Below are 14,672 nucleotides of genomic sequence, written 5' to 3'. Positions count from 1 at the left end.
ACACCAACCCCCTTGAAATAAGGGCCAACATTTCATTAGCCTTCCTGATTACCTGCTGTATCTATGTGCTGGTTTTCTGTGTTTGTGCATAACTACCCCCAAGTCCTTTTGTGTTGCAGCTTTCTGCAGTTTTTCTCTATTTAAATAATACTCTGTCCTTTTGTTCATCCTTCCACGTTCTCCCACATTATAATCCATTCGCCAACTATCTCCCCAGATTCATTTTCTAAGGGGCCTATGTTCACTCTACCTTTTTATATATCCAAAGAAGCTCTATTAGTTTTTATATTGCTCACTAGTTTGCCCTCATAGTTTATTTTCTTTCTTTATTATATTTTTAGTCCTCCTTTGCTAGATTCTGAATGTATCCCAGTCTTTGGGGCTGTCACTGACTTTTGCCTCTCAAAAAGTTAATAATCACACAAGTTTAAAAATCACGTAAATTACTATGAGAAAAAAAAAACCAGAGGTCTTTTATAAAAGTCTTCACAGATAAGCACCAAGGCCTTTAGTCTGAGGGAATTCATTAAATCAGCCATCTGCACTTGGGAGGAGGAGTGAAGTACACAGACACAGACTCAAACTGGGACATCAATGATGACAATGTAACAATGATGAATTAGGTCAGCTAACATGATTAAGCCTTCATATTGATCAGATATTATAATTAAGCAGGCATGTAATGATTGCGATTAGTTTTAATATCTGTACCTTATGAATGATGCAACCTTAATAAATAGTTATGAATGGATAGAGGTAACCCTATACCTTGATTGGTATTTGCTAATTACTTGTAATCGAATTTGAAATACAACTGCTTGTGTATTCCTGAATTCTGGACTCTGGATAGTTACCGGCACTGACCTGTGACTTTCCAGTGCCCTCGCTGTAGTTTGAATTAAAATAAGTTGTTTAAGAGAACTCTGTGACTTGGTCTGGTTATTTGAAGGGTTCAAATTAAAAGGCTGAACACCAAAGTCCGCAACAGCCTCCTTATATGCTTTCTCTTTCAACTTAATACTTTCCTTAACTTCCTTGGTTAGCCATGGTTGGGTTATCCCTCTCTTAAAATCTTTCCTCCTTACTGGGATATATTTTTGCCAAGAATCATGAATTACCACCTTAAATGTTTGTCACTGCTTGCTTACTGTCTTTCCTGCTAATCGATCCACTCAGTCCACTTTAGCTAACTTAATCCTCATTTCATTGTAACTCTCTTTATTTAAGTTAATTCTGAGCCTACAGAATCTGGCTACAGACTGTAGCCTCTCATTGCGTAGCAGAATCTGGCCTAGCTGGCTGTGTGGCACTAACATGCATTGAAGATGTATGCAAGGGAGCAAGCTTGCTGCTCTCCTGGTAGAAGACAGCAGTTGTCTAATCTACTGGACAACAGCCCAATAACTCTATGCAACAAGGCCTTGTGACATTCTGGAATCACCAGTCAACATTGCCTCCACCAGAGCCCAAGATGGCTGACACCTAAGTTTCCATGGCAGCACTGTTAGCTCCACATGAGGAGCCAGAGGAGACTTCTGGCTGATTATGCTTGCCAATGATTGAACTTTGTTCTTTGAACTGATATGCTGGGCTACCCCCATCATTGAGAATGCAAATGTTTTTGGAACTTCTTTGATTAATTGTTGAATTGTCCACCCCAATTTATGACTGGATGTGGCAGAACTATAGAGCTATGATCTGGTCCTTTGGTTGAGGGATTGCTCAGCCCTATTTATTGCATGCTCCTTCTGCTCTTTAGCGTGTATGTCGTAATGTGTTAGAGCTTCACCCAGTTGGCATCTCATTTTTAGGCAGGCCGGGTCCTGCTCCTGGTATGTTTTCTTGCATGCCTCATTGAGCCAGGAATAATCCTCTGACATGATGGTAATGATCGAGTGGGGAATATGCCAGACTAGGTTGTTACAATTCTGCTGTTGCTGATGGCTCACAGTGCCTCATGGTTGCCCAGTCTTGAGATGCTAGATTTGTTCCGAACCTATTCCATTCAGCATGGTGGTAGTGCCACACAAGATGTTAGAGGATAACCTCAGTGTAAAGGTGGGGCTCCATTTCCATAGAGACTGTTCAGTGGTCACGACTACTAATACTGAAAATGGACAGATACATCTGTGACAGTTAGATTGGCATGGACAAAGTCAAATCGTAACTTCCCTCTTGCTGGTTCTTTCACCAGCTGCTGCAGGCCCAATCTGCCAGATATATCCTTCAGGGCTCAGTCTGCTCAGTCAGCAGTGGTGCTACTGAGCTACCCTTGATGACGGACATTCAAGTCCCCTACCCAGAGTACATTCTGTACCCTTGCTACCCTAAGTGTTTCTTCCAAATGGCACTGTACATGGGTGTGTGTGTGGGGGGTGGGGGGGTACTGATTCATCAGCTGAAGGAGGGTAGTAGGTGTAGTGTATTTAAAATTGCATTGTGCATTTTGTTCACATGAGGCTACCATACACACATGTACCAACAGAGGCAGTCCTGCAGGAAGACACAATAAAAGAAGTATTCCGAATTTTCACAGCGCATGTGGTTCTAATTCAGAATGTTTCTGGCTGAATATATAACTGTTTTTTCCCAAAATCTTCATGGTGGATGGTAATCAGCAGGAGGTTTCCTTGCCCAAGCTTGAGCTGAGAAGACCAGGGCCGGAATTTCACCGCCCCGCCCGCCACGGGAACTGGAGCGGGCGAGGGGCAGACAATGGGAAGGTCCGTTGACCTCGGGCAGGACTTTATGGTTTCGGGACGAGCAAGGCCGTAAAATCCTGCCCTAGATTTTTAATCCAGGTTTCTCTAGGGTAATGCAGATATATATGTACATCCTTGGGAAATATACAACATGAATCTGTGAAGGGATGTGTTGATTCTATTGTTAACAATTGAGTATTTTCTCACATGTTAAGGGGAGCCATGTAACTTAATATTTAGATCAATACTATGTCTGATTGCTCCCCAAAACAATCCTTAATATATTCTGAGGTGTATCCATGTTATGTTCTGTGACATAAGAAGCAGGGAATTTAAGTAACTTGTTCTAATTCTGTCTGCTGCAAAGTCCCTTGAGAACTTTGGCAGCATTTGCAGCTCTGCGTGACACAGTGGAAAGCTGTAATTAAAGCCCTATAATCAACACTTCTACACTGGCACATTGTCTGCCATAAATCTGCGTGCCTCAATAATTCATTCAGCACCTCAGGGAAATACAGACCTGCAGACTACCAACCAGCTGTCAGCTACAGCACATCGTTACTTACAGCAATCAGGACACTTTATTAAAGGCACCATGTCAGAACAGAAGTCGGGTGTGGCCTGGGGCTTGTAAAATGTGATTACACAATCTGTAATTCATTGTTACTAAGAGTGATTGTACTATTGACTGGTAATGCATGATTTGCAAGTACAGGATTAAAGTGATAACATCTAACAACTCACTGTGTTAACCTAAAGTTGCCACCCATCCAGTTCTGGACTGGGCTGTCTGGTTTTATTTTGTTCCCCCAAAGATTTTAGCATTACAAAAGGTATAAATAGTCATAGGCCGGAATTTTGCCACCCCACCCACCACAGGAATCGGAGTGGGTGAGTGGCAGAACATACAAAGATCCGTTGACCTCAAGAAGGGTTTTACAGTTTTGGGATGATCGAGGCCATAAAATCCCGCCCATAAAATCAGAAGCGACGGTGTTCGCTGGTGACTGCATAACGCTCAGCACCATTCACAACTCAAATTTAGCAGTTGTGTGTCCACATGCAGCAGGGCCTGGACAACATTCAAGCTTGGGCTGATCAGTGACAAGTGATGTTCGGCAAAAACTCGATGGGCTGAATGGCCTCCTTCTGCACTGTAGGGATTCTATGAAATTCACCTCCAAGCCACACATCGTGGACTTGGAATGATACCGCTGTTCCTTCACTGTTGCTGGATCAAAATTCTGGAACTCCCTTAAGCATTATGAGAGTACCTGTACTATCTGGACTGCAGTGGTTCAAAAATGAGGCAAACACCTGCTCGTGGACAATTAGGGATGGGCAATAAATATTGACCTTGCCAGCGATGCCCACATCCCATGGAAGAAAATAGTAGATAGGCTTTATTATCACTCCATTCCTTCTGATGATTCAACTTGAGTTGGGTTCTGACAAAAAGTAAAATCTTTGTTAGGCCTTTGCTTTAAAAACTAATTCTAACAGCCTGGTAACTGTTATACCCTCACAGGTAAAGGTGCCAAATCACAACCTCGTAAAGAACAAAGCTGAGAAGTTCCACTTTCTATGGGGAAGAATTGATGACAAGTGCTACTCCCACATCAAAAAACACCAAACAAACTTCAGAGATAGGAATTTTATCTGAGCATAAAATTAAATTATTTGCAACACTTCTGGATGCAACTTGCATTACTTTTCTACATCAGTGTCTAGAATTTCCAAGTTTACAGTTTTTAGTTGTTGAAAGAGATTCCTCTGTCTCTTGAATGACAGATCAAAAGACTCTTCTAACTGCAACTTAAAGATGGTTCATGTACAAGTTTTATTCATGTTTTACTTTTTCAACAGTTCCCTCAAGCTGCAGCACTAACAGTCCCCAATATCAAACAGTTGCTTGAAAATATTGGTCCAAAACAGAGCAGCCTCCAAAAGATCGACAGCAAAACCTGCCCTGGCCTGACTATGATAAAAGTAGCATTAAGAAAGAGAGCAACTTGCACATTCATTAAATGGAAGCTCATTGGCTGGAAAACTCATACCACAGAGACAAGCCAGCAATGTCTTTCCTTGTCCATCACTACAATCCTGCCCTACCAGGTGTGCGATTGTGTGAGTGTCTGCTTGTGTGCATGTGTGTGTGTGTGTGTGTGTGTGTGTATTGGAAGACGTGTTTGTGTATGTATGTGCGTGCAAAAAGCTTTTAACAACATGCTAAATCTTAATCACTGCCAAATTGTGTCTCAGAAGTACAACAAGGTACCCTTCATTTTCATTTTATGTCCCACCAGTTTCCCAATTTAATTGATCATCCTCCATCTTCAGCATGATGCCACATCTTCCCATCCCCTTGCAACATTCAGCAGTGACAATTTCCACCCTGACACTCCTGTTCACTTTTCTGTCACCCCAATGTTAGTTTCCTTCCTTCCAGCATCTGCCCTTTCATCTTGTCCCTTCACACTGTCCAGAGCCCCACACACTCCTCCTGGGTGAAGTAGCGACGCAGTTTAAATTCTTCCAACTTAGCATATTGTACTTACTGCCAATGATGTGACCTCCTCTATGTTAAGGAGACTAAATACAGACAGGGTGGTGAACTTGCTGAACACTTGCATTCAGTCCAGGAGTGTGACCTGGAGCTTCCGGTTACTTGCCATGGCAATTTTCCATTCCATTCTTACTCTAATTTCTCAGTCCTTGGCTTCTTTGCACTGTTCCAATGAAGCTCAAGAGATAGCAGTTGAACTCTCAACTTTACACTCTGCAGCTTCCCAACCTTAACACTGAGTTCAATAACTTCAGATCATAACAGGAAGAATGATGGGGGTGTCCAGAACTAGGGGTCACAGTCTGAGATACAGGGAAAACCATTTAGGACTGCGATGAGGAGAAATTTCTTCACCCAGAGAGTAGTGGGCCTATGGAATTCTCTACCACAGAAAGCAGTTGAAACCAAAACATTGTGAAGGTGTTAGACATAGCTCTTGGGGTGCAAGGAATCAAAGGATATAGAGAGGAAGGCGGAAAATATATTATTGGGTTGGATGACCAGCCATGATCATAATGAATGGCGGAGCAGGCTCGAAGGGCCAAATGCTCCTTCTCCTGTTTTCTATGTTTCTATAGTAAGTAGTCTCACAACACCAAGTTAAAGTCCAACAGGTTTATTTGGTATCACGAGCTTTCAGAGTGCTGCTCCTTCATCAGGTGAGTCAAAACCTATGTTTCGATAACCGCTGATCCCACTTCCTCAGACAGCGGACGCTGGCAGGAGTGTTGCTGTGAACACGCACATCTTCTCTGGATTCATCCTTCGTTTCATTACCACCCCATGACCAGCCTGTATTTGCTTTTCACCAATGATAGCTGTAATTATTTAATCACTTCCTTTTGTTATTTTCTACCCTGCCCATCTCTTTTCCCTGCCTCTCAAACTAGCGAATCTATAACTTCTTCAAATTCTGATGAAAGGTTGGATTGAATATTAACTGACCAAAAAACAGAAAGATTTGGGTCAGGGTCGGGAGTTACAAGGTCAAACATCTGTCCAACAAACCAAAATCACCTCCAACACCAAACTCACCCCCACCCTTCCAACCCCATTTCCAGCTTTAACTGAGACTGGAAAGTGGGAGGTGACCAGCCCAACCCAAGGAGGCAGGTCCCATCTTTAAATTATTCTGCAGCTTCTGATATTTTACTGTTGCTGGCTAGGTTCCCTGAGCAACAAAGAACCGAGCAGCTTCCTGGTGGATTCAGGGGCTGAGAACCTTCACAATTACCCTGGGGTCCAAGTGACTGTCTGAGGGGGCTGCAAGATCAAGGTCCTCCCTCAGTAACCTTTGGCCGAAGCCTATCCTATCTTTCACCAGCCCCTGATACCCCACCACCAGCCCCTGACCCACCCCCGCCACCAACAGGCCCCTTAATCCCATAACCCCAGCTGTCCGATCTCCCCACTGTAAGGCCTCTGAACAGTCTCCCTTGGGACCCAACCTCCTCACTGAGATCAGCAACTCCTCCGATCGTCCTAGCCCTACAGATCTCTTCTCCCCCCCTGCCCCTCACCACCCCCCTCTCTCTCCCTCCAACCCTCAAGCTGTTCTGGTGAACTCACCTGATGCTGTGGCCATCAGTGAACAGCACTCCCTGCCCAACCGAAGATCCACTTGTCAATCGAGCTGGTTATCCAGGTGGGGAAATGATAACTGACATCGCTAAGCAAGAGTGTGGTAGAATCCCAAATGGTGGTTTCCCATTACTCACTTCCCCATCCCAGCCCACCCCACAACTTTCTGACCAATTGACTCCCTGCAGCTCTGGTCAGAGAAACTTCTGCCCATTAATTCTGTTTCTCTCATCACAAATGCTGCCTCACGTGCTGAGAGTTTCTTGCATTTTCTCTTTTAAAGCAGGTATGACCATGTTTGACATTTCACACAAAAGATGCCTCTTCCGACAAGGTAGCACTCTCTCAATACTGCACTGAAATGTCAGCCTAGCATTAGGTATTCAAGTTCTGAAGTGGGGCTCAAAGGCACAACTTAAGCTCACATGGAATAATACAGCAAAGGAGGATGCCATTTTGAGAAGGAGGATGCCATTTTACCCTCACATGACGACAGGAATCGCCTCAGCTAAATTATTAATGGGACGGAGGCTCTGGACAAGATTAAGCTTACAGTTCCCAAACCTGGCAGTGAGGAAGGGGTCTGGAGTCCCAACAAGAGAACCAGAGGAAGAACTATGATTCTGCAAGGACAGAAGCAATGTTCAAAACCAGCGACCCAGTCCACGTGAGGAACTTTGGGGATGGCCTCAATTGGGTCCCTTGGATCACAATGGTCCAAGTGTAGGGCGAAATTATCAGGAAACACCTGAACCATCTCCAGAGTAAGAGGCCCATGCCAGTACAGGCCTTTTTATCAGCCATAAGGGCGGCCAACACCAGCGTTGAGCCACGTCTAGAAGCCGACCCTATGCCAGCCCCTCTGGGTGATGAGGACACGGATTCCGTGATGGAAGGGAGGAGACCTGTACCCAACTGAAGCATGACTTCAGGAAGAACCGGAATCAGTGGCTTTATGATGTTCCCTTTGGAAGTGATCCATTTCACACCCCTTGATCCGGTCCTACCTCCAACCAACCCCAGGCCAATCACTAAGCAGTGGAAATGGCGAGAGCGTTGGGGTAAAAACGTATTTGATGGGGGAGGGATGTTATGATGGGCCATGAGGGGGTCCTTGTCTAATAGGGAAGAAGCGGCGGGTTTAAAACTAGCTGGTTTCACACAGACTGGCAGTCAAAAGACATCAGAGTTGACCTGTACACTGCAGCCGCTGAATGGCACATTTAGCACGTTGTAAATATAGGGTGATGGTGACAGGAGACTCACAGTAAGATTACTACGGACCTGAATTCCAAAACAGAGTCACTGCCTTCAGTCATTTTAATGGGAAACCTTTCTAAAGTTTTGTGAGGGTTTAACATCTAGGATCTAATAAAACGTTTTCCCTCAAGACTTAGCCAAGTGAATAGTTTTATAATGTTTGAAAGCATGAGCTAAACTGACAATAATATACGTCGTACAAAATGAGGATTATTGCTAGTAATTTCTTTGTAAAACATGAATTTCTTCATGTTAAAATGTTGTACATGTGTAATATCTGGATATGTAAACATTGACAACCAGATCAAAATTACTACTCTTTAACTCAGTTTAGTTTTTAAGATGCCCATATTGACCCCAAATGGCAATATACTAGATTGTAGGTAATTAACCAGACTTACTCAGGAAAACATCGTCAAAATGATTCATATGAATAGACACCAAACCAAATAAATCTGTTTACACATATCAATTATTCTAAGCATTTTACTTGTGAATTATTCTCCTGTAAAAGAATGGGGTCTAATTCAAGAATAAAGTGGCAACTACTAAAGCACAAACCAACTGAGAATTATTTAGCCCACCCTTATAACAACAAAGGCCATTAGCAAACAATTGGCAGAACTCTCCTGAATTGGGACAAGGCGCCCATGCCAGAGAGAAAATAGGAGTGTTTTCCCCCCTGGTGATGGGAGCATCTGTCAAGTGGGATTCACCCATCTAATGAATGCAAATATATTCATCCCAAGAAACCCGTCGGGCTGCCAGGCTTTTCAGAGATCCAGGCACCCTTTTTAAAGAACGAACCAATCTCTGTGCTCAGAGACAAGACCATCTGCCCCCAAAAAATGAAACGGTGCCTCCTCTATTGACCAGGGGAGCACCACTAACCCCTCACCAAAGAGAGGCATCCACTCTACTCACCCACCCACCACCCAATAAAAGGTCATTCCACCAGCAGGCAGGCATGAGGGTGACCCGATCACCCCTCCCCCCAATCAGCCCCCATTCTCCCCATCTGGCCCTGTGCCTTGGCAATTCCAACAGTGCACGGCCCCCTGGCACTGTGGCACTGACACCCTGGCCTGGTGCTTTGAACACGAAGGTGGTTAAGGACGTAGGTCCAGTGGGTATTTGCTCCTCTGCCGCTACCGGGTTGCAGAGGATGGGTCTCCCCCAAGGGTCCTGGGGTTTGGGTAGGCTCAAGCTGGAGGCAAAAAATTGGTCTTGGCATAAACCCCTGGGATGGGGATCCTGTTGCTGGATTGCCACTTCTAGCCCTGGCAGACCTGAAGATAACCCCTGGCATGGCGATTTCAGGCAACACTGTGATCAACATTTACATTCCTGCCTGTCAGCTGTAAAAATTTGAAGTTCCCTCATCACTTTAACCTCCATGCCCCCTGGACAGCTGGCAGAGTTTTAAATCAATGCAGTTATTTGAGTGGTGGGGGGCAGGATACCCCCCCCCCCCCCCCCCGAGGGGTCGGTGATGCTCCCTTAGACCCTTAGGGTCCAGCATTCCAGGTCCATATCGGCTATTACCAGCAACAAAGCCCACCCGGTGTATTTCCCGCTGGAGTGACAGTTGACAAGTGGAGGGTTGGTGAATGGGCCACCAAACCCGCTAATTGTATTATAATTAACTGGTTTGCATAATCATCAGGTTGCCACCCGCTGAAGGTGGGAACATGATCGGGGCTGGCAGGACAGATCAAGAGCATCGCCATGAGTTTGGCACCCTTTATGCCAAACGCCCGATTCGCCAGCTATTGTGATTCTCGGCAGGAGCTAGCAGGCCCAGAGAATGCCCCAGTGTTACATAAATCCTAGTTTTACCTATCTCTCCATTAGAAATCTTTTATGTTTATGGAATTGTGCAAAGTGCACGAAGGATAGATGTTGGGCAGCTCTTTAGAGGAATACAATACATAATCAAGACAATCCTCACTGTGTGCTGTTAACTTCATTGATATATCTGGTTTGATGTGTGCGTATGTCATTTGGTGACTTCAAACTTGGGGAAAGTTACTGGCAGTTTTTTAAAACTACAGTCTAGTTAAAAAAATATCTATACTGCCCATGCTATAATGTTGCAGAACAGAACATCATAATTTCAGTGTTCACCCAAGAGAATGAGATAACAAGCCGATCCCAGCCAGTTAGTCACTCTTTATGTCTTTACTTTAGTAGAATCAAAACAAGCTAAAACTTGAAGCAACTTGATTCCACTATAGTTTTTCAAGTGCTTCCGAGAATTATAGATGTTCTAATTGGTTTGAAGATGAGTGTGGTTCCAACATATTTTTACTGTACTTTAATTATTAGGTGCTTTCAAAAGCAAAGTTGCCTTTTAATGATACCGTGTACCTCTTCAAACTCAGGACGCTGGGCTGTCTTGTACTATCACGCTCCTCCGCTACAGACTATGCTGTTGTAACTCTTACCTGCCTAACCACACCAATTGAAGACTTGCTCAAACCAATAATTCAAATTGATAAGGGAAAATGGATAAGATCACAACTCACAATATCACAGTGTTGCCATTCATTAGCTTTCTAGAATGAATTTATTAAATTAATTGTATGAAATATGTTCTCCAAAGTTCAACTGCATGAGAACCCCACCACTAATGTGGGATTAGATTATCCCTGAATTGCAATAGATGTACTTATTTGATGACATGACTTATATGTAAGAGCAGCAATATTAGGCAAAGATCTACATTTGCAGTCGCCTGTCACCAAATATTTGGACCTTCTCATTGTCCCGGAATAAATTAGGGGGATTAGCGGGGTAAATACGTGGGGTTATGGGGATGGGGTCGGGCTTGGTAAAATGCTCTATCGGAGAGTCAGTGCAGACTTGATGGACCGAATGGCCTCCTTCTGCACTGTAGGGATTCTATGATACAGTAGACTGATCTCCTGCACTCAGGATACATCACATCATCAAAATCTTGTATATAACGCTGAGATAGAATACAAAAATCTGCAGCAACAGGAAAAGACCTGAAGAGCCAATAACTTAATTTTTTTCTGATAGATATCAACTCTTCCTTTACACCTTCTCACCATAAATTCAATACTCAGTCCCACCATATAACTGCCTTTTGAATTAATTTATGTTGCTCGCTTCAAGGACTCACATGACTAAGAGGCACTCTTTGAGTGGCAAAGTTACGAGTGCATGAATTTTACGTCCCCTCTCACCTGGCGGAATGTCATGGTCCTGCCAAACAAATGGCACATCCGCTGGGATGGGAGTGGAGACACGCCATGGCAGGGGCTATAAAATCCTGCCTTAAGTTTTCGTCTTATTTCCAATTATCTTGAAACCCTTTATCAGAATGAAGAAGTTGCACTGGCCAGCCTCGCCAATCCCCTTAACAATATTTAAAGCTTTTATTGCGTCAGCTGAAGATCTTATCCCTTTTCCAACAAAAACCTCAATTTACTTCATCTTTTCTGACATTTTAGACTCACTTCTTTGTCATTGTTAAGAATCTCTAACCTTACATTTTCGTCGGGTAAGGGTTGAATGGGCCGGTTGCCAATCCGTAAGTTAATTTTCTTCCTTTGTCAAAGTGACTTCCAATGATTCCTGAGCAGAATTGTGCACATCCAAATTCCAACTTACATGGTGCAGTTCCTCAACACATCAAATCAAGTGAAGCTTATCTAACATTTTCTGTTAGCTCGGAAAACTAGTGTAAAGGTATTTAAACACCTTCTCAGAGTTAAATCTGGCACAAAAGAAAAGTTTAAATAATAACGACAGAAAACAAGTGTAACCTGTGAAGTGCCCTAACATGATTCCTCCAATGAGAGAGCACTGTTACACACTCGTATTCCCACATCAAAAGAACTCTATAATAGAAAGCACTTCCCTCCACACACTAAACAGCACGGAAAACCATGAGCTTCAGAAGCTGTCTTGAGGTCTCCACATGGAAATACATTTGCACAGACTGATTTCCTCCTTTTTACCTACGGAAATCACAGGGCTCCAACCTCAATCATGAGCAGTGGCATCAAGTTTATTTATTAGAATCACAAGTAGGCTTACATTCACACTGCAATGAAGTTACTATGAAAATCCCCTAGCCGCCACACTCCGGTGCCTTTTCGGAAACACTGAGGGAGAATTTAGCATGGCCAATGCACCTAACCAGCACGTCTTTCACTCTGTGGGAGGAAACCAGAGCACCTGGAGGAAACCCATCAGACATGGGGAGAACGTGCAGACTGCGCACAAACAGTGACCCGAGCCAGGAATCGAACCTCGGTCCCTGGCGCTGTGAGGCAGCAGTGCTAACCACTGTGCCACCATGCCACCCCATCAAGTGGCGTAATGAAGGGGAGCAGTGACAGTGGAGCTATTTTTAGTGCTTCTACCCTTGGGTCTCATGAAAACATAACGTGATAAAAATTGAAAATCTTCATGACCGAACAAAAGATAAAGACTTTGGGGATAGCCAAGAAATTACTTGTGGAAAATAAGTGAACAAATACCAAACATATTTGGAGGACATTCTTCTGTCTGCTATTTTTTATGATGTGGGGATGCCGGCGTTGGACTGGGGTGAACACAGTAAGAAGTCACACAACACTAGGTTAAAGTCCAACAGGCTTATTTGGTAGCAAATTTATTTGTTACCAAATAAACCTGTTGGACTTTAACCTGGTGTTGTGAGACTTCTTACTGTGCTATTTTTTAACCAGTTTCTTGATCAATTTTTAAAACAAATTTATCTTAAAGATTTAAATATAGCACTAAACCAGCAGAAACATGAATAAGAATATGTTAAGCATTTGTCTGTTAATGCAGCTGAAAATGATTTTAGGCTAATGAGAGGTGCCATTATAATTTTCATTTTCACATATATCCATATGCATTGATGCAACTTGCAGTCTGCACTTATCTATTCAAAGCACTGGGATTTGGTAAGAGAAAACGACAAACCAAAGCAAATCAGTGAGGAGAACATCTTACCAACAGCAAGAAAAATCCACCAGAGCCAAATTTTCCCTTCAAAATAGCCGAGGAAATAATCCGAGAACTGTAAAGAGAAATGTTTGTCTTAAATCCCAGGCAAATTCTCCACTAAAACCCAAATCAAGCAATATACACCAGGAAGAAAATGGAATTTTCCAAGTCAGGATGCTCATAGAATCCCGACAGTGCAGAAGGAGGCCATTCAGCCCATTGAGTCTGCACCAACCACAGTCCCACAGGATCTATTCCCATAACCCTACATATTTACCCTGCTAATCCCCCTGATACTAGGGTCAATTTAGCATGGCCAATCAATCTAACCCGCACACCATTGGACTGTGGGAGGAAATCGGAGTACCCGGAGGAAACCCACGCAGACACGGGGAGAACGTGCAAACTCCACACAGACAGTGACCCGAGGCTGGAATTGAGCCCGGGTCCCTGGCACTGTGAGGCAGCAGTGCTAACCACTGTGCCACTATGCTGCCCATTGTGCACCATGCTGCCCATGCTGCCCACAATTCATTGAATTGTGTCGATGAAACTGATGATGTAGCCACACTATGACCGTAGGCACCTGTGGAGGGCATTTATTCATGCAATCTATTCTTGCATACTTGAGCATATGAATTGGATACCACACATTTTAACAAACAAATAGCAAAAGGTATAGAGAATATAAAGTTGAGGTGCAATGAGGAATTTATATAAAACCTGTAGTAAGTGGATTATTGGCATGTGAAGTGGGAAATTTCGAGCCAGTTAATAAGGTTTTTAGACAGTATACCTCAAGACACTGATAAGTCTACCAGTAAAGAGTTAAATGATTCTTGAAACAAGTTAATAAGCTAACAAGAGAATAGTTTAACAAAGAACAAAGAACAATACAGCACAGGAACAGGCCCTTCGGCCCTCCAAGCCCGCGCCGCTCCCTGGTCCAAACTAGACCATTCTTTTGTATCCCTCCATTCCCACTCCATTCATATGGCTGTCTAGATAAGTCGTAAACGTTCCCAGTGTGTCCGCCTCCACCACCTTGCCTGGCAGCGCATTCCAGGCCCCCACCACCCTCTGTGTAAAATATGTCCTTCTGATATCTGTGTTATACCTCCCCCCCTTCACCTTGAACCTATGACCCCTCGTGAACGTCACCACCGACCTGGGGAAAAGCTTCCCACCGTTCACCCTATCTATGCCTTTCATAATTTTATACACCTCTATTAAGTCTCCCCTCATCCTCCGTCTTTCCAGGGAGAACAACCCCAGTTTACCCAATCTCTCCTCATAACTAAGCCCTTCCATACCAGGCAACATCCTGGTAAACCTCCTCTGTACTCTCTCCAAAGCCTCCACGTCCTTCTGGTAGTGTGGCGACCAGAACTGGACGCAGTATTCCAAATGCGGCCGAACCAACGTTCTATACATCTGCAACATCAGACCCCAACTTTTATACTCTATGCCCCGTCCTATAAAGGCAAGCATGCCATATGCCTTCTTCACCACCTTCTTCACCTGTGACGTCACCTTCAAGGATCTGTGGACTTGCACACCCAGGTCCCTCTGCG

The 14,672-nt window shown here is 43.9% G+C and overlaps 1 protein-coding gene across 6 annotated transcripts in view; it reads right to left on the bottom strand.

The window, feature by feature from the left end:
* LOC144483369 (NEDD4 family-interacting protein 1-like) overlaps window positions 1-14,672 on the bottom strand; it is a 380,432-nt gene that overhangs the window by 344,331 nt on the left and 21,429 nt on the right. For all 6 annotated transcript variants that reach the window (XM_078202302.1, XM_078203892.1, XM_078203377.1 and 3 more), the window contains exon 4: window positions 13,105-13,171. In XM_078202302.1, the coding sequence (XP_078058428.1) occupies window positions 13,105-13,171 (67 nt within the window). The remainder of the gene's footprint in view (window positions 1-13,104; window positions 13,172-14,672) is intronic.

This window comes from Mustelus asterias, chromosome 1 (genome assembly GCF_964213995.1).
Source record: "Mustelus asterias chromosome 1, sMusAst1.hap1.1, whole genome shotgun sequence".
Lineage (NCBI taxonomy): Eukaryota > Metazoa > Chordata > Chondrichthyes > Carcharhiniformes > Triakidae > Mustelus > Mustelus asterias.
Note: the sequence above shows the minus strand (reverse complement) of the source record. Positions and strands in the feature narration are given on the sequence as shown.